Source organism: Prionailurus bengalensis, chromosome D4, assembly GCF_016509475.1.
Source record: "Prionailurus bengalensis isolate Pbe53 chromosome D4, Fcat_Pben_1.1_paternal_pri, whole genome shotgun sequence".
Lineage (NCBI taxonomy): Eukaryota > Metazoa > Chordata > Mammalia > Carnivora > Felidae > Prionailurus > Prionailurus bengalensis.
Genome location: NC_057359.1, coordinates 85,745,815 through 85,772,824, shown reverse-complemented (window position 1 = coordinate 85,772,824; position 27,010 = coordinate 85,745,815). Strand labels below are relative to the sequence as shown.

The following is a 27,010-nucleotide window of genomic DNA, read 5'->3' as shown; positions in this document are numbered from 1 at the left end:
TTTGCTCTAGCAGCATTTTTATTTACAAACAGCAATTTCCATTGACTTTATACCATAAAAAAGCCATTTACAAGCAAGAAACGAGAATTCAGAACAAAATTAAGCAGCACTGAAATATTCATGTCACAAATCTAAAACAAAATGAATACAAGAGTAAAATATCATTTGAATAAATAGTCTTAAATTCATGCTATAAAATAATCCTTAATGGCAAGTTACTAGTTGATACAGCATCCGCTTAGCTAGCTTCATTTACTTCATATGGCGATGAAGTGTGGACTTGTGAGGTTACCAGTTTATATTGCAAGATAATGACACTGTGTTAAGTCATTCAAATTGCTCAACCATTTATAACGGAAAAAAATGTTAGCCCTACTAATAAAAGTGGTGAGAGAGATGGTTTTCACATTAGGAAAATGGTCATTCTCAAAGAAACCAGGTAAGTTTACCTCTTACTATATAGTCAGGGCAGCAACCAAGGGCTTGGGCGGCAAGTCCAAAGGTTGAATTCACAGCATACTCGTCACCGAGGGGCAGCAAGAGGTCTGGTTACTGAATCTGCTGCAAGGCTTACTCCAGGGCTGGAGCCAGAACTAGGGTAGCCCTGTCTGTGCCAGCCCCAGAGGGGAACCGGGGGAAACAAGGTCCTCTTCCGGGCAGAGAAGTCGGGCACTGGGCAGAAACAGTGGGAACGCTCTGGCACTTACTGAAGAAGACGTGTGTGGCGTGTGACAACCATTACAAATTTGGAACAATGTGAATGACTCTTCTGAACGTTCAGTTCAGTTGCACTGAGTAATATGAAATCTATGATTTATGAACTAGATAGTTCCATATAAAGAATTTACATAATTCCCCAATACTTTCATATATAAAATTTAATAAATAACCCTGACCAGTCTAGAAGCACCATTCAAGGGGCATGTGCCCTTGGAAAATAGTTTAGGTGTTGCATATTTGAGTCCCTTTCAGTGGAGGCTTCACAGGAAACCATTACAGAATTTAACAATAACAAAGACAACAACAAAAATCACAGTAACTAATAGAAAAAGTTGTTAAAATAAAATACATTGATTTCTTGAAAGTAAAGCTCATTCACAGAGATGATTCCCCCCCCCACCCCCACCCCCAGCCCTTGTTTTGTGTTCCTGCCAATTCTTCCTAGAGTCTAGGCCGTCAAAATAAAAGTAAAAACAAAACCGCACACGAACATATGCAGGCCTATGGTCTGGGCTAAGGGAGAAACAAAGACTTGGTTATAACTGCTGTCATGAGAAAAGACATCTACTCATGCTCTGGAAGATTGAAAATTTTTCGATTTAGTTCTACAGTATATTCTGCTTAACAGTGAACCGACAGTATCCTTTCTGCTGTATTAAAAAAAAAACCAAAACACACAAACACACACACAACAAAACCAACCATACACACACACGCGCGCGCGCGCACACACACACACGAAACCAAAACTGCCAAAGCAGAGCCAATTGGGAGGCTTTCCACTAACCAAAAAATGAACTTGTCTTCGTGTGCTGTATTTACAAATATAATTTCTAAATGTATTTACAGCTTTAGTAGAAATTAGAGGGGAAAGAACTGATCAGAACGAAAGGAACTGTTTAAAACCCACAAACGTTAGTAAAGTATAAAATTCTTTGTTTTCACAGTTTGTAATAGCAGGTTAAACACCTATAGAAAAAAGGACGCTGTCACTGTCTTCACATTGTCTACGTATTTGAAAAGGTAGCTCAAGGAGAGACTCAATTATGAACAGACCTGTATGAATTCAGGATATGTTTTGCTGTAAAAGATTTCTTCACAGATCGCTTTTATCTGAATTGGTTTTTGCATCTGTTAGAAACGAAACATCTAACCTAAACCTGTACAGAGATAGGGACTTTGCTTTCCAAAAAAAGAGTTGCTCTGAGTTACACAGCGTACTTCGTCTGCGGAGACGTGGAGGGAACTTCGGGGAGAGAATGTTTCTGTTCTGTGGCCATGTTAATCCTCCTGGCACATCCTCCTGTGACAAGGCACAATTGATTGCTGCTGCCCGATCTGAATGGAGTTAACCTTCCACCCGCCACGCACGCCGAGAAACACGACAGCGTGCTCGCTCAGAGAGGCTACCCAGCTCGGTGCTGGCCTACGCGCTGCCTCCTCGAAGCCCTGTGGAACCTTACAGTACTGGGTTATGGCTTGAGAATTCATTCTTAACACTGCTAGCAGTGGAAAGGGTAAAGTGTTAGCAACATGAATGGGAGCAAGTGGAACTTGCAAAATGCGGAATCATGGTTCTTAGAGAGAAACTCAATCAATTTTCTGCCCCTTAACAGTCCCATTACAATGGTTGAACCTGAACTGTACAATCAAAGCAATGTATAGTTTTGTCAAAGACAATTTTGGATAAGTCACTCTTTGGTAAACTCAAACCAGTGAAACAAATTGACAAATACAAAGAACTCCATGTAAATAAGGTTAAGACTGACAACGGTGACAAGAACCAGGATATTCGAGGTACCTGCCCCAAGTGCTCTCCCCTCCTGACTTGTCTCATCTATCGCGGAATGCTCTGGAAACCTCTCAGAAGGCCCCAAGCCTGAGTGAAAAGGAGGTGTTCCTTCCCTGAGCCTGACCTCTCATGTCCTCCATTTGGGCGTTTCTTGTCACGAACTTAACTTGTTACCACCACACAAATTTTTTGCATTTAATTCTTAAAAGAAAAATCAAAACCCAACGTATTCGTGTAAGGAAAAAAAAAAATCACAAACGTTTACCTGAAACCCCAGAACATATTTAAGTGGGTAAACACTGGGGGTCCGGCCTCCCCTTGAGGCACGCAGCTTTGACAGGAGTTGAGCGAGTGCTTCAGGGAGAGCGCGCACCCCTTACTTAGGCAGTTTGACAGGAAAAGGCATACTATATACCCGATTTAGCAAACGCCGCTCCTCGGGAGCAGCAGGACTAGAGTGTCATCTGTACGTAGTAACACTGATGTGTGGCGCAGCCGTTCACGCGGGAACAGGCAGATCCTGTGTGCTAGAGACGAGCTACCGCACAGCGACCACCCCCGGGGGCTGAGCACACACAAGGGCCCGAATGATTTTCTTTTCTCAACAAAACAAAACAAAACAAAACAACGAAAACGAACAACAAAAACAAAAACCCCCAAAACCTCCCCCGAACACCCCCTACCTCCCACCATTCTTGGTATCTTAAGAGCCAAAAAAGCATGGAAAACCAGCAAACGTCCATTTCTGTACTCCTTCAACTCCTAAGCCTCTCGAGTTGTGTCTTTTTATGCCTATTTTTCTTTTGGGTGGTTTGTGCCGTTCTCCTGGGGAGACGTACTGGCTGCGGGCTTCAGAGCCAAGGTTCTCCAGCAGGGAGTCTGGAGCGCTGACATCCTACGGGCAGGGCGGCCCGCAGCACAAATTCACCGTCAAATTGCTTCCGAAAGTACTCTGTCAGGGTGCACAGTACCAAAGCGAACTCGTAGAGCCTGTTTTGTTTACTAGAAGCAGACGGGTAAACAAAGTACAGAGCTGAAGACACTTCGAAAGTACTGACAAGACATTTTTCAAATAGGACTCAGGTATGTTTTGATACAGTAATGTGTTTGCCAGCAAGCACATGCTTTTGAGGTCTCTTTTCAAGCTAGAAACTCAGGAGAGGAGAAAAAAATTGTAATTCACTATTACCGTTAGATTTCACATTTTCTACAACTATACTGACCTAAAAGATACATAACATAAAAATAGCACCACGTGACCCAAAAAATGGTGACACACACAGATTTGGTGACACACAGAGTATCTTAGAGGGCTTTTTGACTGTTGGTTTCTTTAAGCAGGAAACACTGAGAGTGGGGGAGCCACTGAGGCTCTCGTTAGCACACACAATACTAAGATAGATATATTGCTTGCAATTCCCATAGAGTATATCTTTACAAAAAGTACAAATTCCAAGTTCTGCAGTTTCCCTGGGAACTGCATGTAGAAAAAGTTGCTGTGCACCTGAACTAGCTGTTTGAAAAGAGGAAAAAAAAAAAACCCACAACACTGCTTGGAGAATTTTGTAGACAGAACTACAAATCCCTTTCCTTTAGTGTGAGTACTAACTCATGGTAGAGTGATTCGATTTAGTTACCTGGTGTGTTTCTACAGTACGGAATGAAGGTAGATTCGTAGGCCAGTAAAAACATTGAAAACCACTGCTCCTTTGGGGCTGGCTAATATAACACTACAATATGTAAAAAGGTCAGCACCACGGGTCATCCAGCTTACCTACTGGACAACGAACAAAAATTCCAAACGGTTTCCAACTAGAGTTGAATACATTTTATGGCATTTGGTTTATGTACTTGTTAGGAAGCAGAGCTATGAACACTGTGATTTGCTTTGCTTGCTTTTGGACACAATGAATTATATATATGAAAACCTATTAACATTCTTTCGTAAGGGAAATAAAGGGGCAAAACCCTAACATTGGGTGGGGACGAGACAGAGTCAAAAGCCCTGTTCACATTGTATTAAATTATATATTCCTCTTACATTCACCTCAACCAGAATAAAATCAAATTTGAGAATGTATATATACTATATATATAATAATCGCTTTATTATATATATATATAAATTGTCTAACTACCCCTTAAAAGTAATTTTAAATTAGAAAAGGTTACCCATTTGTATCAGCTGACGGCATCCTAGTCTCTCTCCGTGGAAACGCACTGGTGCCAGTGCACACAACGAGAGAGTATGCCTCTTGGCAGAGAATGTAGGGTCAACCAGTTGGCATAGCTAAATCACTGGCAGATTTGGGATTAAGAGTTCAGCCAAAGAGGAATACTGTCAGCCTGTGTTTTCCCTGGATACGTTGCCCTTCATGCTTTGAGCTCCTTGGGAGAGGGAGGGCGGGGGAAAGGATAAACACAATGAAGTGTTCCTTCCAGAAACCTTAGAAAAACTGCCAAGAGACGGAGAGATTTCCAGATGGTTGGGAAAACCAAAGATTACAACAAAGCAAATCACAAATATGCATTGATTAATGTGCTTTGTTTGGGTGCACTTCGTTACCATCTTAATCAGGAGCATCAGACACTGTGTGAATTTCCATCCGGGAATCTAGGCCCATCTCTGAGGCCGACGCATCATTTTCTAGTTTCTGTTCCACATACACGTCTGTTCTCTCGGGGGACTCGATGCGACTCCTGACTTCGGCTACACCAGGGTGGTTTTTCCGCAGGTGCTGGTTGAGGGTACCTTGGAATGGAAAGCACTTGCCGCAGATCTCACAGCGGAATGGTTTGTCATCAGTATGACCCCGGATGTGGTACTCCAGTTGGTCCTTACGTGTGTACTTCTTCCCGCAGAACTTGCACACAAAGGGGGTGATTCCCATATGGAGCCTCATGTGCCTGTCGAGGCTTCCCTTCTGGTTGAAGGACTTTCCACAGTAAATGCAGATCAGCCTCTCATTGTACGGGTACCAGTGCCCTCTTGCACTCCTCTCCCGGGGGCTGCTCTCATACCCGGGGTTATTCATCATCGCTTCACTGTCAGAACCCTGCACCAAGCCCTGTAGATCACTGTGCAGATGGACAGACAAAGCCCGCTTTTGGCGAGCACGCCCTCCTCGGAAACAGCTCAGCATGGATCTGGACGGGCTGGAATTACTCAAACTTCCAAAAGCTTCGGATACGCTGGTTGGCTGTGAGGCCGCTTGGGAGTAGGAATATGCGTGCTGCAGCACAGAACCGTAGGACCCCACGTTCACTGCCACAACTTGTTCCCCATCCACCATCTCTGTGTGGTACCCGTCGTCCCCCAGGGAGGAGCTGTCGGAACAGCTGGGCCGGTCAGACTTCTCCATCTTCACTTTCACCTCAGTGATCTGGCTCTCCCTCACCAACAGGTCCCCTTGCTCGTGGTCCCCCTCTATCTGAATCTCGTACTCGGAAACGCTCCCGCTGCTCCCTCGGTCCGAGTGCCCTTCCTCCTGTAAGCGGCTGCGCAAAGCTTTGCTGGGCGTCGTCTCCATCCGAAGATCGCTGCTCGTGGTGGGCTGCCGTACCTGAGAGCAATATGGAGGGGAGATCTCAACCGGGTTGGCAAAGAAGCTGCTGTCCTTAACTCCATTACGACTCTCTGATGTCTCCTCAGCACCAACAGTAACAGAGTCAACATCTCCAACGCTGATTTTTGAATGGATGCTCTCCAGGATCTGCGTGCACTTGTCAATGACACACTGCATCTGAAGAAAGCTGGCTGCAGTCAGAAAACTGACAACATCCTTCAGCTGCAAGGACATTCTTCCAGTGTAACAAAATGAAAGCAACTGTTCAAACACATTGGGATTTTTAATCACAGATATTGACAAGCCACTCATGGTACTTAATGCTGAATGGTCCCGGAAATAGGGGGAGCTGGCAGCGAGGACTGCTTTGTGGGCTCGGAATGGCTGACCCTGAATGTGGACAATGATGTCACATAGTTTCCCTTGCAGGCGGAGTTCGTTTAGCTGGCTCAGAACAGTGCTGCTGTACTCGGGCACATCAAACTGAATAAAACTGCTGCTGTCCATTTCTACTGACATGAAGCGTAATCTGCAGAAAGAGAGAGTTTCATAATTCACCAGTGACTCCTCACTAAGTACAAGCGGCATAAACACAAGCTTGCAAACATAACACCACCACCACCACCACTGCAGCTACCATGCCGCCTGAGGGTCAGCCTTAGCATTCTTCCTCTTACTTATTTTCAGTCTTTCATGTCTTGGTTAATTCACCGAAAGTCAGATAACCTAAAGATCAATCAGCCTAGTGCCCCAACTGCCTACCATTCATCTTCATCAAAATTATCACATGTTATATATGTCAAGTCCTCTCAGCTCAAGAAAAAATATTTCCCTGTTTCACTTACTTCTGAGGATTTGGAATACTTTGTAAAAAAATAAGCAAACTCATGTAAAGAATGTTCTGCCTCATTTGTATGTTTCCAATTGGTGTTTTTCAAGCAGATGGCACACTGGATACACTGAATGGAGCTAAACCTTTTTCAGTTTAGAATTTGAGTTGTTGTCTTGATGTGCCTTTTTTCCCCTTCAGGTCTGCACACCTTTATATCCTTTTGGATTGGTAATGGACAGAACAATGCTCAATCCCTTTCAGTGAAGAGTTTTAGACAGGAGGAGTAACAAGAGTGATGGACACACCGCGAGCATATTGCTGTCCAACAGTGCTCCCAACTGCAGGTGGGCACACCTTGGGACAGGCTGGCTACCCTTGCCAAGAATCCACAGCACTAAATCTCTCATAAACATGTAAGTGTCCATAGCCCAGGCTGCACACTCTAACCAAAATATGACAAAATCAGATCTAACAATTATATTTTAGTGCTTAAAAAACCCAACCAACTGAAATGTAAGTACCTCCTGAATAAGCACCGAATCAAAGAGAAAATCACAAAGGAATAAAACTATTTAGAAAAAAAAGAAAACTCACATAAAATCTGCAGCAAGAAGGGTTTAGGAATAAAATTTACTTATGTCTTCAGCTTGCTTGAAAATGTATCCAAAAAAAGAGATGGATAGATAGGTGATAAAGCAAACAGAGTAATATGTTAACAAGCGTAGAGTATAGATGGTGAGTGTATACAGGTGTTTACTGCAAAATCCAACTTCTCTGTATATTTGAAATTTCTCAGAAAAAGTGTTGAGGATCTTGAAACAACAAATTTTAACAGGGAAAGTCAGTGCCTTAAAAGTATTTAGCATTTTTGTTTCCAAATTTATTTATTTATTTTTTTAATGTTTATTTATTTTTGAGAGAGAAAGAGAGATAGAGAGGCAGAGCACAAGCAGAGGAGGGGTAGAGAGAGAAGGAAACACAGAAACCAAAGCAGGCTCCAAGCTGTCAGCAGAGTCCAACACGGGGCTCAAACTCACGAACCATGAGATCATGACCTGAGATGCGGTTGGACACTCAACTGACGGAGCCACCCAGGCACCCCTTAAAAGTATTTATCATTAAACAACAAATAATAAATATACATGAAGTCACTGAAGAGGTCAGAAAAGGAACAAGTTAAACCCAAAGAAAGCAAAAAAGTAAGAACACTGAACAGCATATTATCATAGAGAAAGTTTTTTAAATTTTCAAAATTATAAGGACATCCTCGGAAACAAAACTCATTAAAAGAGTAACATATTGTGACCAAATGTAAGGATGGCTACCTGTTAGGAAATATATAAATACAATCTGCCACATCAATAAGTCAAAGGAGAAAAACCACATAGCCGTAACAAGACACGACAACGTGCAATTTAATCTGACTCTCGCAGGAAAGGATCAACCAGTTAGCTTGACTAGATCACACAAGATTTTTTTTTTTTATCATGTCAGAATTTGAGTTAAAACATTTTAGTTAAGGAGGAATACCGTGCCCTTATTTATCCTAGAGTTATGACTGAAATCAATTTGAAATCTGTACGGAAAGGACATATTTTTAGAGTAACATAAATTGGCAGAATTAAACAAAAAGAAACAGAAGTGCCAAAGCATAAATGATCTTCAGGCCGTTCACACTGTTTTAGATGCATGTTAAAACACTTAAGGCATCTCAAAAAAAAAAAAAAAAAAAGAAAAGAAAATTAAAGCATCTCCATTTATATGGCATAAATCTGATACCAGAAGATGGTGAACAGGATAAAGAAGACAAGTGTCAGCCCTACCTAAGTAAACAGATTTTAAAGTCCTCGAGGAAATCCTCGCAAATATAACCTATTAAAAGAATAATATATTGTGACCAAACGTAAGGATGGCTACATGTTAGGAAATATATAAATATAATGGGCCACATCAGTAAGTCAAAGGGGGAAAAAACCACACAACCAAATCAAAACTATGCCAAACGTGGATTTTAGAAAGTTAAATGCCTTTTCAAAGTAAGGAAAAAATACGAAGAGTATTTTCTTAATATACTTTCTTAATATAATAAACAGTACCTACTGCCAACCAACAGCACCATCATCCTTAGAAAGAAAACATTATACCTGCATTTCCCAAAATATATTCAATAGAACACAAGCCCATGAGTTGGTGTCAATATCCCTACCTCCTAGGAAGTAAAAAATGTATTAGCATAATAACCCACCTGAAAAGTCCTGCAGACAAGAATTCTATTTAACTCAGTGGTTTGCACACTCATTTTAGCGTGTAACTCTTCTCCCAAGGTACACATGTAAATATTCCCAAGAATTAGTGTTCCCTGGTGCACACTCTGGTAAACACTTTCATAAGGCATTCCCATTAGTGCCTGGGAGGATACAAGGTTGTCTGCCCATCACTTCTCTTACTCTTAACATTGTTCTGGAAGTTCTAGCCAAAGCAACAGACAAGAAAAAATTAAGGCCCGAAGCTATTAGAAAAGAGGAGGTGAAATTACTATTCAAGGCAGACAGGACTATTTACACAGAAAACACAGTGAACCACTGGAACAAATCTGGTAGAGGCAGGGTCTAGTAAATGGAGCGTTTCATAAATTATTGTACATAAAACACAAGTTAAGTAAGATAATGACAAGTTGCAACCAACAATAGTAACAGAAACCATAATATACCTGGGGGCTAAACAAAAAATAGTCAGGATCTGCAAAAAGAAACTAACATTTTGATAAAGACAAAAATATGTATGTGTAAATGAAGATACATATCACGCTTCTGAAAAATGCAATACTATAGGCACTTTCCCACCAAATTAATTTATAAATATAATGCAGCCCAATGAAGAACATTCTTGGTAACTTCACAAAATGATTTTACAATTCATCTAGAACATTGCTGTCCAACAGAAATAGAAGGTTAGCCACATGTGTAGTGTTTTCTAGCAGTTAACACTGTTTAAAAATAAACATTAAATTTTATACATTTTTACTTAACCTAACATTTAAAACATTCTCAACATATAAGAAATATTAGAAAGTTATTGAGACATTTTACATTCTTTTTTTCCATACTAACTCTTTGAAATCTATGTGTATTTTACACTTATAGCACATCTCAATTTGGAATAATCACATTTTAAGTGCTCAATAGCCACATGTGGCCAGTGGCTACCACACTGGACTGTGTAGATCTAGAATAAACACTGAAGAAATTTTAGAAAACAACAACAACAAAAACCCCAGCTAAACATTTAGATGTCAAAGTGTATGATTAGGCTACAATTCATTCACTCTAAGTATGTACTGCCTTCTATGTGCCAGGCACTAGGGGTCCCGCGGAGCTGTAATTCTCGTTATAAATTGTGACAAGAGCTACGAGATCTTTCATATTGGGCAGGGGCGTTGCTGCAGGGAAATGGTCCAGTCTTCCAGACATAAGGAATGACACGCACAAAGAGACTCGTCCTTCCTGAGCGGGAAGGAAAGAAGCCTTCGAGAATGTGGGACAACTGGGACAACGAGCAAGGGGGAGGACTGAGGCCACATGAGGCTGTCAAGGTGGAGGGAAGTTAGACTAGGATGGGCCCTGTGGGCCATTTCCAATCAATGAAAAAGGAAGAATTTTTGAAATAGATGCTGCTTGGATAATATGTATATAGAATAATAAAGTTAGATCGTCCTCACCACATACCCAAAAATAACTTCTAGAGAAGGTCTTACATACAAAGACAGATACCAGAGGAAGAAACACAGATTTAACTACAGAAGAATTTTTGTACATCTAAAAAATACCTTCTGAGGGTGCCTGGGTGGCTCAGTCAGTTGAGTGTCTGACTCTTGATTTTGGCCCAGGTCATGATCTCACAGTTTGTGAGTTTAAGCCCCATGTCAGGCTCTGTGTTGACAGTGCAGAGCCTGCTTGAGATTCTCTCTTCTCTCTCTGCCCTTCCCTCTCTACCCCACCCTCTCAAAATAAATTTTAAACATTAAAAAAACTTTTGACCAAAACCAAATGAACAAAAGACAAATTATGAAAAATACAACATACACAGCCAAGAAGCATAACTCTTACAAATCAATAAAAGCAAATGTAACAATTGAAAAATGAGCAAAGACTATGAACAGATGCTTTTTAAAAAATTAAAATAGCCTTCAAATACAGATAAAGCGATTGACAACTTCATTGATAAACAAAGATTAACATGAGACACAACTTTCTCAATTGGCAAGATTTAAAAATGACCCAGCTGGCGGTGCTACAAGGGCTCAGTGCCCTCATATACTACATGTAACAAAAGCTTTACAACGGGCATTCCTTTGGACTCAGCACTCTGTTGTAACAAAAATCACAGATACAGGCACAAGAATTTATCCATAAGTCTGTTCAATTACAATAGCAAAATGATGAAAACAACCTAAATGTCCGACTTCTTGGGAACTGTTAAAGTATAGCACACCTATGTACTGAATACTATGTCATGATGAAACTGATGGGAAGGAAGAATACAAAGGTAGCTCTACAAAATGTGAGCTCCACCAGGGCAAAGATTTTTATCTCTTTTATTAACTATCACCCAGATTACTGCCTGGCACATAGCAGACACTCAACACTCAATAAATATCTGCTGAATGAATATTTAATAATACAGCAAAAAATCAGGTAACAAATCGACTGCAAGTGAGCAGGAGGGATCTTCACGGGTGATGGAAATGGTCTACAACTGGGTTATGGTAATAGCTGTACAATGCCATAAATTTATTAAAAATCACTGAATTGTACACTGAAGATGACCAAATTCTAGGATATGTAACCTATACCTCAATAAAGCTGTTGGAATACAGGTAACAACAAAAGTAGGAGATTTCTAAAATTATGTATGTATATGCAGATATTAAATATACATAGAAATAATACTGAGATATATACAAAATGCATACATTAATGTAAGATTCAAAATGGCTTATTTAGTTAGTTTTTTAAATGCTTACTTGCTTTTGAGAGACAGAGCACATGAGTGGGGGACAGGCAGAGAGAGAGGGGGACAGAGGACCTGAAGCAGGCTCTGCACTGACAGCAGCAAGCCCTATGCGGGGCTTGATCTCATGAACAGTCAGCTCATGACCCAAGCAGAAGTCACTTAACGGACTGAGCCACCCAGACGCCCCAGATTCAAAATGTTTTTACTTTCTTCTTTGCATTTTTCCGTGTTTTCCAAACTTCTAACAGTGAACATTTATTACTTGGAATGACCAAAAAAAGTAAAATTAAAAATATTTCCAAATCCCTGCCAGATGACAATTTGACAGATGCTGGTGGTAGAGTGTAAAATGAGCAAATACTCTGGAGACATTTTAGTGATGTCCAACGAAATTACAAACGCACGTTCCCCATGTGCCCTAGGAACTGACTACAGCACCGGACAGAATGACAAAAGATTAGAAACAGACTACCTGCCCATGAAGAGGAGCGTGGTTAATAACTTATGGGACATCCACACTTAAAACTACTTACTATGCAGCCAGAAAATAACAAACAAGGAAGCTCTTTTCATTCAGACATGAAATAATCACCATGGTGTACTGCTCAAGGAAAAGGGTGACGTGTGCAAGAGTATACGTGTTGTCTGAACAAAGCGCTGTGAAAAGACACACACCACTGTGTCAATATACACACATTGTACATGTGCACAGACTACTTCTGGAAGGATGCACCACAACAATAACCTCTACCGCCTCCTGGGAGGGGGACAGGGCAGCTGGGAGCCCTGCCAGCTCTCAATGAATCTTTTTAGACACATTTCTAAACTATCTGAATATGTTGTTAAAAACCAGTAACATTTTTTCAAAAACTTAAGACGCCTCATCCAGTTTTTAAGGTAGGAAAAGATCGTAACAGAACTGTCAGGGGTACGAATCGGAAGTGAGATCTGGGTTCAAACGATACCTGCTTTCCACCTATAAAACTCTGGGCAAGGAGCTTTAGAATCTTTTCAAGCGTCAGTTCTCTTGTCTTGAAAATGGGAATGATGATGACAGTCCTTGCCTCGCGGTTCGGCTCGTGGTGACGACTACAAGTATGTAGAAGCAGGAAGCACTCAGCACAGTGGCTGCCTGGTCCATAGTGATCATGGTTTGCTCTAAAAGACTTTTTCTAGGGGGACAGAAGCAACAAAGAGAACTGACTTTAAAGGTAGCCTTGGATATGAATCCCGCCTCGGCCACTTTCTAATAAAAATAATAACAATGAACATTTAAACAGCTATGTGACCTTGGACAAGTCAGTTAACTTTGATTTCCTATTGAGAAAAGGTCTCAGAATAACTACTGCCCAACAGGAGTGCTGTAATGATTAAATGAGGGAAATTTATGCACTGAACGTGTATAAAAGCTTACACACGAGTACTCACCTTGTGCTAAACACCATATATATATATATATATATACATATATATATATATTTTTTAAGTTTATATATTTTGAGAGAAAGAGAGAGAGACAGAGCAGAGGAGGAACAGAGAGAGGGAGAGAGAGAAGATCCCAAACAGACTGTACTGGCAGCACAGAGCCTGACATGGGGCTTGAACTCATGAACTGTGAGATCATGACCTGAGCTGAAATCAAGAGTCAGATGCTTGACTGAGCCACCCAGGCACCCCAACACCTTATATATATTAATTTGATCCTTTTATCAACTCTGTGAGGAAATACTATGATTGTTTCTATCTCATAGATGAAGAAATTGAGGGAAAGCGGTTAAGATACTGCCAAGATAAGGTAACTGACAGTTAAGATACTGTCCCACAGTTAAAAGATGAACTTAGTCTGACTCCAGAAGTCGTGACCCTGACTATCACAGACTGCCTTCTAGAAATGCAGATACTGCCTGGCACCTACCAAGTGGTCAAATGTTACCTACGCATTATAGCATGGTTGCGACACAAGGGTATGTAAATAGTGACGCTGGGAATTCAGGGGCAAAAGGGAGGTGGGCTCAGGCTTTTTTTTTTTTTTAAGTTTTTTTAATGTTTATTTATTTTTGAGAGACAGAGTGTGAGTGGGGGAGGAGCAGAGAGAGAGAGAGAGACAGACAGACAGACAGACAGAATCTGAAGCAGGCTCCAGGCTCTGAGCTGTCAGCACAGAGTCTGATGCGGGGCTCGCTCAAACTCAGGAACTGGGAGATCAAGACCCGAGCTGAAGTGGGACTGAGCCACCCAGGCGCCCCGAGGGCTCAGGCGTTTTAAAGGTAGAGTCCTAGGCTAAAACCAGTAGAAAACGGAAAACAGGCATTTCCGAAATAGTCTAACTGAAAATAGCTTCACAGTAAGGCTTCACTTGAAAGAAAATCTTACACTTGAAAGAAAATCACTGGAGAGAAAAACCAAAGACCATGATTAACACCTAAGAGAGGGATTCCATTTTTCTGCAAATGAGAAAGGAAGTGCATCACTCTCCTCTCCTTTACATTAACGCCTCCTTCTGGCCACGACAATGAGATCCAAAGCCCTCTGCCTAAAGCTGCTAACAAGTAACACTCCAGAGAAAGAGGCTTCTAAAACTCTGACACACGGGGGAATTTGCAGGTAATTTCAGTCCTAGGCACGTCACCAAGCTAAAAGGAGTAAAAGACATAACTGATCACCAGTTCTACATCCAATGACCCAATTTGTCAGGTCTGGTGGTCCTGAGGTAAAGCAAGTCAGAACCTCTTGATGAGATGATCAAGTTCAACTATGATCCTCGGCTCCTCTGTATCAGCAGTTTCCCAGCGTGGTTTCTTGTAGGTCTTGATTCCTCCCCCGCAGAGAGTGCCAGTGAGCCTACACCTAACTTAGGTCAATGCTTCAGTAATTTCATCTTTAAAAAATAAAATATATGCACATGGTCAAACTTCAAATCCTAGTACAGAAAAATATAAAATGCATAGCAAAACTCTTCCCCTGTTCCTCTTCACAGAGATAATCACTGCTAAGAGTTCTTAGTGTTCTTTCAGAGAAAATTATAAACACATATCAGCGTAAGCTGTTCTGTACCCTGCTTTATTTGTTTTTTAATTTATTTGGGACAGAGAGAGCATGCATGCAGGCGGGAGGGAGGGAGAGAAAGAGGGAGGGAGGGAGAGGGAGGGAAGGAGAGGGAGAGAGAGGGAGGGAGGGGAGAGGGGGGGAGAGGGGGGGAGAGGGGGGGAGAGGGGGGGAGAGGGGGGGAGGGGGGGAGAGAGAGAGAGAGAGAGACAATGAATATCCCAAGCAGGCTCTGCACTGCCAGAGCCCCATGTGGGGCTCAAACTCACAAAACCGTGAGATCATGACCTGAGCCGAAATCAAGAGTCAGACACTTAACTGAACCACCCAGTTGCCCCTGCACCCTGCTTTAAAAAAAAAAAAAATGTATTTAATATACCTTAAAATCTTTCCATAGAAGCACAAACTCATCTACTTCATTATCTTTTCTGACTTCTGACAAGGAAGGCTGTGTCACAATGCACTCAGCCAGGCCTCAAATGATATCCTAAACAGGAAAAAATTGACATAGCCACGATATTTCCTCCAAGCAGAGGACTTTGCTAGGATCATGGTTTCATTGCAACTGATCACGCCAAATTATGTCCCAAAGGCCACAGCAGCTTCGCTCACCGATGGCACACGAACTGCCTGTTCCCCCCCGCCCCCCACCAGCTACCAATAATGAGCATTCAACTCTTTCACTTTTGCCAGACTGATGAGTTTAAGATGGCATCTCATGCTTCTGAAGTGCCTTCATTTAATTATAAATAAGGTTGATCATCTATTTTCACGTTTAATGGCAATTTGTCTAAGTTTGTCTTCCAACTGCCTGTTCATATCCGTTGCCTATATTTGCATTTTTTACTGAATTGTCAGAGCTCTTTGTAAATTAAGGAAATTAGCCTTTTGTCTTATGTGCTACAAGTATTACATTTAATTGCAATCACTAAATCGCATACTGACTGGGAATTTAAATTACTTTTCTACATTTATAGGAAATATTCATTCACTCTCGATCTTCCGCACACACAAAACCAAAGGGAATTCAAAGACGAATAAGACTCCCAGTCTTGCAATTGGAAACAGGCTTAACAGGGATTCCTCCCAACTCAGAGAGATGTGGGAATGAAATTCATTTCTGATAATGCAGAGATGTGATTTATATATTAGTTTTTTCATGGACTAAGTTTGCAGCTGCTTTAGAAGACAATAATGAATTTGATTATTCCTCTCACTAAATACATCAGAATCAGTATTCTTTAGTTCAGAAGATTAATCACAGATCTGTCGTATTATATTAAGCAAAAAGCCATCCCCAAACTAGACATTTGCATTGCTATTTTAAATTTAAAAAAACACAAGCATATATCAGCTGGACATTTTTTTTTTAATTTTTGAATGTTTTTATTTTATTTTTGAGAGAAGAGAGAGTGTGAGTGGGGGAGGGGCAGAGAGAGAGTGAGACACAGAATCCGAAGCAGGCTCCAGGTTCTGAGCTGTCAGCACAGAGCCCGAGGTGAGGCTTGAACTCACGAGCCATGAGATCACGACCTGAGCCGAAGTCGGATGCTTAACCGACTGAGCCACACAGGCACCCCTGGCTGGACATTTTCATCAATACCTTTTCTTTTTTTGAAGGCCACTGATTTTATTGATTTAAAAACCTTTACAACAGTGACTATTCCGCCAAAAAAGAGCCAAACAGCATAAAACAGGCCAGAGGTGGGGGTGGGAGTGGGGTCAGGGCTGGGAATCCACTCAGAGAAGCATCTGACATGACGCTTGACATGACACTGGCAGGGAAGGAGAAGGGAGATGCATGCAAGAGCGAGAATTTCAAAAAAGTTGAAATGGTGAGGGAAGAGAACCCCCAAAAGACCTTGGAGTACATTGCAGGTGGAGTACAACAGCAATCTCTTCCTTTGTAGAGGACAGGGGAGGAGTCCCCACGCGGCTGCAAACTCTGGAGACTCCACGCTGGGGCCAGGGGCTGGGGGCTCCCCGGAGAGCCTCATAAGAAGGCGTTGCACCTCTCTTGGCATTGGCCCCGCAGGTGTCCTTCGGCCGTTCCGGAAGAGGGCTTCATCTTTCTTTAGCACCAGGAACTGGCCAAGGACCACATAGGCCTTGTCAAAGCCCCGTTCCTCCAGCTCCTTGCCCAAGACTTCACCAATCCCGGCCAGGCTCCCCACTGGCTTTTCCCCCATGGGCGCTGCCACAGGTCCCTGTGCTTTTGGGAGGTCGTCACCTCGATCAGCTTCATCGGCAGCTCCGGCTCCCGTAACAGCTCCTCCCACCACACAGCTGCTCACAGCCGACACCTTTAGTATTTATTTTAACAATAGTTTTGTTCACTTGTTTGTAATGGATAAGAACGTGAAACACCTCTTTTAAAAACCACACGTGATGAGGACTTAGTTGAAGCGGGCCGCTGGGAAGTTCAAGTTGTCAGCTTCTCAACCTGTTCAGTCCTCTTCTGCTCATTCAACCAGTAGACACACACACCTCAGGCTCGGCCAATTTCTTTAATGAGACAATACATTCACATTCACACCCCTGGAAGCAGCTTTCACCTCCTACACAGCCTCTGCCATGGTCAGCCGGTGACATTTCGCCACCGCCGCTGGTCTCAACAGCGTCTGGGAAGGACTACCTGAGGTGGATGGTCCTGACACCCACCCCCACGCTAACCTCAGCAACCGTAAAAGGGGGTCACTGACCACCTCCCACACCCTTAGCCTTCTTCCTTCCTTGGGAGAGCCCCTCCTCATCATCGATAACTAACACTGAATGCTTGATAAAGACGAGGCTTGTCACAAAGGACTTCTCTGCATGATTTCCTAGAATCCTCTTGCCCTCCCCACAGAGGACAGTACTATTACCCCTATTTTATTTCATTTTATTTTAAGTTTATTTATTTTGAGAGAAACAGCAGAGAAGGGGCAGAGAGACAGGGAGAGAGAGAACCCCAAGCAGGCTCCAGCGGAGCCCGACACAGACTCCATCTCACCACCCTGGGATCGTGACCTGAGCTGAAATCAAGAGACGGACGCTCAGTCCACCGAGCACCCAGGCGCCCCGCCTCTATTTTAGAGATGAGGAAACTGAGACTCCAAGAGGCTAACTGTCCCAGGACGGTCCAAAGTCTGCCCATCTAGACTTCCTACACAGTAATTCCTAATCCGTGTTTCATTTGCTGGAGGGGAACAGCAGGACCAGCAGAAGTCAGGAAGAGCTGAGGAAAAGGCAGGCGAAGAAGAAAGCTTGCGTCAAGTTACATTCCTGCCCCAGCATGGTGGCCGGCCAGGGAAAGGGACAGGGACTAGTGGTAAGCACCCCCTCTTGCTGCCAAGGGCTGCTACTTCTTCTGTGAGGAAGGGAATGGAGGCGGCCAAGTAGGGGAATTTTATTAATATCCACCAAAGTTACAAATGCACGTCCCCTGTGACCAATTTCAGCTCTAGCAATTTACTACAGCACCCTCCTCCTAGAGCAGAATCTCCAATAGAGATTAGAGATTAAGGGCTTTGGGGGAATGGGCGGGGGGGGGGGGGGGGGGAGTCCCAGGCATCCCGGCGGCTAAAGTATATTATGCTTTCCATCTTCATAGCTTTTCCTGGTCAGAGCCCCTTACCCTTTAAATAAACACTTATCTTCATGCTAACGCCTGAATTAATTAGAAACCACTGGTCTGAGGCTCAAGTAACTGGTCCTTTTGGTGTTTACAGGTGAAAGTCACAGAGCAGACACTGCCGAGACACAGGTTCAGCCCAAGTTCAACAGCATTCTAAGCAGCACTGGGACTGGTGTTCAAAAAGCCAGAGCAGCCGGCGTGAGGGGCTATCCAGGGATGACCAAGCACCGAGGACAGCAGTGAGGACAGCAGTGAGGCCAGCGAGGCCAGGGGCAGGCCAGAACCATGAGGAGCAGAGAAGGAGCAGGTTCGGGAAAAGGGACCCATGCCAGGGAGTGAAGGCAGACTGCGCAACCAGAGAAGGGAGGACATTTACACAGCAAGGCACTGTGGGCACAAGCCACGGGGGACACCCACACTGTGCACCGTACAAAGTCAGCCTGGGAAGCCCCTCCCACAGACTGGAGGGAAAAAGCAAAGGAGAGGGGTCCTACAGATAGACATGCACGCGTGGTCTGAAAAGAAAACTAAGATCCGATGCAAGACCACAGACAACGAGGCTTAGTTAGTGACGCTGCTGGAAATCCCTAAAGATCCCACCCCAAAAAGCTACAGAACCGTCTAGTCTTGCCACACCCATGCGTCAGGACAAGGCACTGTTCTGAAATCCAACAGATGAGGGAATCTTATCCCTAATCCTGGTTCCAGAGGTCACTAAGAACTAACACATTTTACCTGAAGGAGCTTTAGAATAAAAAAGCCACTTTGCAAAGACGGCAAAGCCACAGTCTAGCAGACAGGACTGATCCTGACAGGGGTGAACGATACTGGGGATAATCGATACTCTGTTCTTCTCTCACCCCGCTCCTCCCACCGACTTTGAGCAAAAGGGGGAAAAGGCAGTGACAGTCCTCAGATACGGCAACACTAGAGGCTCACGTGGACGGAAACATGGCTAAGGGAGGCAGCGTGAGTTTTCAAAGGTGTTGCATGTTTACCGATCCTATAAAGCACCAGGGAATGGAAAAAGGGTCCCATTATTTTCCATTTAATGGAATTAATTCTTATGTTCTATGGCAATATTTTTATAAGGCTTGATTATCACCAAAAAATTAACTGAGAAAAGCACGGACGAATTTATTTATAATAACGACTTAAAGGCCTTTCCAAGCATGACAGAAATCCCAGAAGCCACAAAGGCAAAGATGAATACATCTGCCAACATATGACAAAAAAATACCCTCTGCAAAAACCAAAAGTAAATGACATACTGAGGAAAAATACATGCACATTTGACAAAGGGCTACTTTCCAAATTCCCTAATTTATATTGTCAGTCAGTCAGATTGGGACGACACAGAAAATCCTACGGAAGAAGGGGCAAAGGAATTAACATTGCACAGAAACAGAAAAGACAAATGACCAAAGAACACATGAAAAAATGTTTAGCTTTATTCATGACTAAACAAGGAAAAATGAGAAACCAGTTGTAACCCATCAGACCTGCACACATTTAAGAACTGGCAAGTGTAATCCTGAGAGAGAACCTGGTAAGATCCAGAAGAATGTAAAAGGAATTCACCATTTGGTCCACCATTAACTGCTATGAATTGAGCCTACAAAAGTCATACAAAAGTATGTTAGGATATATGTTAACAAGGATGGGCACTAAGCATTTTTATTTGTTGTAGCAAAAAAAAAAAAAAAAAAAGGCAAGAAAGAGAAAGGAAACAACTTCAAAATCCATCAAGAGGAGACTGGTTAAAAAAAAAAAAAACCAACAATGAAACACTACACAACTATTAAAAAGAGTAACCTATATGCTTTGATATAAAAAGAGCTTTATTATTTACCCCGAACCAGCATGCTATGGAACAGTATGTATGCATACATGCAATTCTTTTCATGTACTTTTTTTTAAAAGTTTTTATTTACTTTTCAAGAGAGAGAAAGAGAGCACAAGGGGAGGAGGGGCAGAGAGAAGGAGAGACAGAGAATCCCAAGCAGGTTCTGCACTGTCAGCACAGAACCCAATGTGGGGCTCGAACTCAGGAACCATGAGGTCATGACCTGAACCAAAATCAAGAGTCAGCCGCTTAACCAACTGAGTCACCCAGGCGCCCCTTTGTGTACTTTTCTTAAAAGAATAAATATACACTGCTGTATCTGCTCTGGAAGGAAATCACATGAAACTTAGTGTCGGTGACTTTGGGAATGAGGACTAAGGAGTGGGGAAAGGGGAGGGAAACAGGCTTCAGTTTACACTTCTCGAATGTTTTATCACATAGCTGTATTATTCTCACTAAAAGTTTTTTTTAAGACATGTGTAAGATTCTACCTAAAAATATATAATTTTGTAAACCAAAGAATCTAGAGAAAGAGAAATAGGCTGCAAGTGGATAATTAGTGTATCAAGAAGACAATTATAGAGGCAGAGCCCGAGAGCTATGAGGAATAATGACAAGCTGATTACTTCTGACCAAAAAGACTTTACAAAAAATCAAAACGGAACAAAGGAAAGCTTCCTGGTATTTGTAATATGTGAACAGGGCTTTGTATTTCAAATAGAAACAGAAAGAACACTTCAAACAGAAGGGATGGCAGGAGCAGGGAACATAGGAGTGAAATGTGGGGTATCTGGGGTAGTGGCCAGGACCCGGGTTTGAGGGGTGACACAGCACAGATGAGAACCACTGTTGGAAGGTGAAGGGCCTGAACACTAGAGAACCCAAACTGAATTCTGGCAGCAGCCAACTTGAACGTGAGTCCAAAGAAGGACTCAACAGGACTTGGAGACTGACGGACGCCCACTGTCCTAGGAGGCAAGTGGGTCCAGCCCCAAACAAGGAGTTTGGGCTGCCCTCTGGGCATCTGCATAGAGCTGTCTGACAGGTAGTGGGAAGTAGGGGTGTGCAGCTGTACAGAAACATCAGACACCGATCTGGAAGGAACCAAAAATTGTACCGAGGCCTGACATGGTAAGAGGAGGTTACTGAGGGAGAGAAAACAGAAAAAAGTTTAGCTGAGAGCAGAAACGTTTTGCTGTTTGCTCCTATGAAAGAGGTGCTGTAACATGGTCTGCAGAACGAGGTACCCCACACACTCAGCCCTCTCCTCAGCACATCATTTCATTAATGAAATTCTGCATCATGCCTTTTGTCAAGCTGTGAGGAAACTGCACAATGAAAACCGGGACCTAGACTAGTGTCATCTTCCCGCACGGCTAACCCGTTCAGAAGAGAGCCTAGAGAGGAGACAGGATGCTTAGATGCCATCTGGGCAAAACACCCACATGGGCCTCCCAATCTCCTCTACAACATTCTTGGGTAAAGCTCTCGAAGTGTTTCCCCATAATGGCAACTGGAACAAAAGCGCAAGTGTAAAATCTGAGCAACTGGGAATGTGCTACTGAGCTCACATTCGCGGCGGTGACCAGAGGGCAGGGACTATGTGAGCCCAGCACAGCGTCTGGCAGAGAGAGGCTCTCGGCACATGTCAGCTGACTCAACCTGAACCAAACTGGTGGCGCAAAATCCCCGGCTGCCGCCATCACTACACCCCCCAGCCCTCAACTCTTCCTGCTGAAGACCCAAGAGGTACAGGTGAAATCTACCAAGGTGGCTCATTCCCATCGAACCCACAAACTCTCTCATTTAAAAATACCCAGTGACGCTGCTAAGGAAAGAAGGCAAGGTTACAAATCTGGAAGTTATTTAAGGCACCAGGAGATACCATTATTCTCAATCGAGATGCTCACAATTCCAAACCCAGATCTGCACCTGCGGGATTCAGTCACTTGCTGGAATCAGAGCCACAAACCAATCTAGGCTTCCTCTACCAGGCACTGAAGACCTAAGATCCCTAATTTCCATTCCATACAAAAAGTCACGAAAAAGACCACAGATGGAAGCACTAGGGACAGCAGGCATGGTAACAGCAGTAACAACTATGTAAAAATAACTTTTCTAGGTATTTCTGCCTGGGTCTAGATCAAAACTAAACTTGAGCTGTCATGAATTACAATCTAATCCTTTAGAAAGCACCAGCCGAATAACACCAGGGCTGCATAAAACATTCTGGTGCTGCTGAAACCCAATGCACGAAAAAAATAAATAAAATGGCATTCCGTGATGGATATTCATGAAGCACTCATCCTAATTTAAAAGAAAACAAGTCTAGAGTTCTTACTGCATTAATTCATGTGAGCCTGAAAGAACATTTTTATCCAAACTGTTAGATTTCCTACCAAGGCGTTAACATTCTCCAAGTCTGCTCAGTTACACTAATTCTGAGAGTACGGCTTGGTTTGACAGTGGGGTTTGTCTTGCAGTCAAGGCAAAACATCAGAAGCTTCTTCTGAGCTGTCCGAGCAGGGGAGGGATGGCCTCTTTAACCCCACCTGCAATGAATGTCAAGGATGAACAGTCATACTCCTACTGTGCGGAAGGCTTCGTAAGCCCCGTACCTCCTCACTGAACATTCCTGACACCTTTCTGAGAGACAGTGCGGCCCACCCCATCCTCCAGGGAAGGGAACAAACTCAGAGGGGCCAAGAACCTTTCCCAAGGTCACTAAGGACTGCTGAGCCAGGATTTGAACCTGAATTCGTCAGCCTCCCGAGGGGGAATTCTTATCTCCTGTAAGAGTAAGGCTTTAATCCAGGCATGCTGGTGAGATACAGGGTTTGTAGCGGTACTGGACCCTTACTGATCAACTTTGAGTGGAATGGGAATTCTCATTTAAAGATGTATCGTTACACTGGCATAACGGTAATTAAGGGTTTACAACGTTGCACTTTGAGTAGTCTGCAGCCATTTCTCTGCGTCATGTCCACTATATCCAACAACATCTTTCTACTTCTATGAAGTAGGCAAATAGATGTTTCATTAATTCATCACAAATGAGAAAGACGTGTTTCATGTATAGCAATGAGTAAGCTTCCTTAAGGCCAAGAGCTCAAAAGTGGCATCTTATCTGCTTACTGCTGGCATTTCCCAGGACACTGCACCTAGGAAACACAGGAAGACCCGCCTCTGAGGACAGAAGTGTTAGAAAAGCTCACCTTGAATCGCTTTCTTCCGTGAGGTTTTCCATGCCATCAATATCAACCAGAAAATAACCATTAGAAATTAAACTGCATTCAGTTGATGGCCTTCACTAAGCTAAATTCAGCAGTCAGCTATAAAACATTAAATGGGTACAATTAAGAAGTCTGAAAAACACGAAGCAGGATTTAAACCAAAGTAACATGAAAACTAATGGGAATAAAACATAACGATAGCATTCTAGATTCAGGATACTGACATCAACAAGTGCTTCGATGGAGAGGGTCCAGAAACATGCAAAAATTCACAGCTCAGAGAAGCTGAGGTTCAGCAGCCTATCATTTCTCCACCTTGATAGATTTATGCGTAATGATGATGACAGTGACGGTGGTGGTAATGAAAATGTATTAAACAGTTAATAGGAGCCACAAACTCTACCTCCTTCATTTTTATTTTTTCCATTTTAAAACTCACAGCAACTCTATCAGATGGATTTTATTATCCCCACACTAGAGATGAGAAGACAGAGAGGCTCAGAGACATTATACAAATTACCCAAGTTCACAGAGATGGTAAGTAGCCTTGTTGGGATTCAAATCCAGGCCTATCTTGTTTCAAAGCCTACGTTCTTTCCCAACAGTCTCCGACAGAAGAATTACATGGCTTTTTTCTTTCCTATAATCAAGAGTAAACTTTTTAATCTTTCAAAGATTCGTTTCACGCTATCTGCACTCTCAGAATGAAAACCTGGGTCACCTGGGTGGCTCAGTCGGTTAAGCGTCAGACTCCTGGTTTCGGCTCAGGTCATGATTTCATGGTTTCGCTGCGTGAGGCTCTGCGCTGGAGGCTTGGAGTTTGCTTGGGATTCTCTCTCTCCCTCTCTCTCTGCCCCTCCCCGCTCCCTCGAGCTCTCTCTCTAAATATATAAATACACTTAAAAAAAAAAAAAAAAAAAAGAACGAAAGCCAAAAATATCCGAATGGCAGCATTACACATAAGTTAATATACAACAGAGAAAGCTAATAACTAATAACAGATTCCCCTTTAAAAAGAAGGGGAATCACAATGTTTTTAAAGAGTCGTTTACCAACAAGAATCAGGAAATGTTTGAGCACCTATTAGAAAAGTCTGGCCACAGCATTAGATACCACCAGGGCTCTGTGACAAGTATGAAGACACAATGCCCTCACAAGAACTCCCACTCCAGCTGGTACAAGCACAAGTTCAAAAACCAAGGAACAAATGCAGAATCCTGCGATTTAGATTCTGAGTGCCACAAAGGCATGGGGGTAGGGCAGTCAGGAACACCCTCTGGAGGAAGTAGATCCTCAGCAGGGCTTGAAGGAAGTGAAATGGAGAATTTACACAGAGAAGAAAAAGGAGGCCAGCACTTCAGAAGGGGGAAACAACAGGAGCAAAGCCCTAGAGGCAGTCATAAACTTGGTTCTGCAGAGCGCAGACGGAGAAGGAGAAGCAGGGAATAAGGTGCCATAAGGTGCCGGGAGGTGAGGGGGAGCCAAACCAAGGAGAGTCCTGAAAAGACAGGGTGGGCAATGGCTGGACACAATGCGGCAGACAAGAGGACACTACTCAATGCCGTGGCCCCTTAGCTGTTCTGGCCCCTAGCGTCTCCTTTCCCCTCCTGCAAATCATCACAAACCACCCGAGTCTCCTGCTGCTCACCACTGCCTTTCAAATAGCTTCAATGTGGGCCTAGTGTTCAAGTTCTTTCAGGAACAAGCCTCAACCAATCTTTCCTCCTATTGCCTTCCTAGATGAACACTTATCTACAAGGAGACTGGTCTATTCACTAACTCCATCAGATCACTGGGCCCAATTCCTCTTTTCCTAGCTGAATCCTACTCATCCTTTAACAGCCAGCTCAAATCCTGCCTCCTCGCTAAGCCTTCCCTGACCACTCAGCCTCTAGTGACCTCCATCTCTCCTTCCTCTTAATTCTATGGCATACAGCCCTGTCTCATCAATTACCTTTTCACAGGTAAAGTGTCAGCACCTAGGGTAAAGCTGCTTGGAGGCTGTGGGTCTTCCACTACTTTCCCCCACCATATGGAACAGCATCTTGACATTTAATAATCAAGCAAGCACTCAACTCTCTTTCTGACTTCCTATATTAAGTTTGGCATTAGCATAAAGGAAGGAGGGGGGAGGCGGGGGACTTCTGAAGTCACAGACCAACTAAGAAGCTGTTGCAATAATCCAGATGTGAAGCAAAGAGGGCCTGGACTAAGGAACAAAGAGAAAATGGGCAAATATACACAACAAAAAAAATTTTGCATGCAAAAACTCAGCGGGATGTGACTGACTACTACTAGGGACAAAAGCAAGGGATGAAATATTAAGGTAAGGTTTCCAAACGCGTCTTGGAATCATTTTAAAGCCTGTCCGAAACCAAGTGCATTAAGTGGCTAAAAAGTCCACATTTGCAAAAAGTCTTCAGTGAAACTGCCCAGTATCTTGAACCAGGGACAACCCTTCCAATTTCAGACACAGACAGAACGGTAAAGCTACAGGGGTCTTTAGAGAGCTAATCTAAAACCCTCACTGATCAGATGGGGAAACTGAGGCCCAGCGCGGAAATGGCTTGCTGGAAAGCCTCAAGACAACTCCCAGACTAGTGCCGCCTAAAGCACGGCCGCCCAACCGAGAAGGGCAGTGTTTACAGCCCGAGGCCAACCCCAGCCCGGCCCTCCTTAATGTGAAGACCCACTGAGGGCGAGAGTGACCATGGAGACGTCTAGGGCCAAGCAGGACGCGCCGCCGCCTGTTTACCTGAAGAAAGGCGGTGGCGTGGGGCAGGGGCTCCGCTACAGCCGCCCGCCAGCAGGGCCGACCCCGCGTCCCGGCCAGGCCCTTCAGGGCACTCAACCATCCGGCCTCCCGGTACAAAAGGGGAGCGCCCCTGAGAGCTAGGGGCCCGGAAGCAGGGGATCCCGAGACGCCCAGGGCGGAGGCTGGGGAGCCCGGGTCAGCTGGCCGAGCGCGACCCTCGGCCCCGCCGGCGGCGCCCGGACTCCAGGGCCGAGCACGACTGGCCCCTCCGGGGCGCGCGCCTGGCCGGAGCAGGTGCCCGGGCCTCCCGACCCCGCCCGGCCTCGGCTCCAGCCCGCGCCACCCGCCCACCCGCCGGACTGACCAGGCGCGGACGCTCCCGCCCCGCCGCGCCCAGAGGGAGCCGGACAGTGGCCGAGGGCTGCCCCCCACCCCGTCGGCTCCGCCCGCGCCTCGGCCGCCGCCCGTCACCCGCCGCCCCCGGCCACCGCGCCTCACCTGCCGAGAGCGCCGCGCTCACATCGCCCGCCCGCGGCGCCCCCTCCGCCGCCGCCGGCGCCAGGCCCGTCCCCGCCGCTCCGGCTGCCGCCCC

At 44.0% G+C, this 27,010-nt stretch overlaps 1 protein-coding gene across 2 annotated transcripts; it reads right to left on the bottom strand.

Moving 5' to 3' along the window:
• ZBTB34 (zinc finger and BTB domain containing 34) lies at window positions 1-27,010 on the bottom strand. Of its 2 annotated transcripts, none has more exons than XM_043566763.1 (2): window positions 26,917-27,010; window positions 1-6,607 (listed from the first exon to the last, which is right to left on the bottom strand). In XM_043566763.1, the coding sequence occupies exon 2, from the start codon at window positions 6,595-6,597 to the stop codon at window positions 5,083-5,085; it is 1,515 nt and encodes a 504-aa protein (XP_043422698.1). In that variant the 5' UTR covers window positions 6,598-6,607; window positions 26,917-27,010; the 3' UTR covers window positions 1-5,082. The 2 variants fall into 2 exon arrangements, with proteins under 2 accessions (XP_043422698.1, XP_043422696.1); XM_043566761.1 differs by lacking the exon at window positions 26,917-27,010 and adding an exon at window positions 23,646-26,579.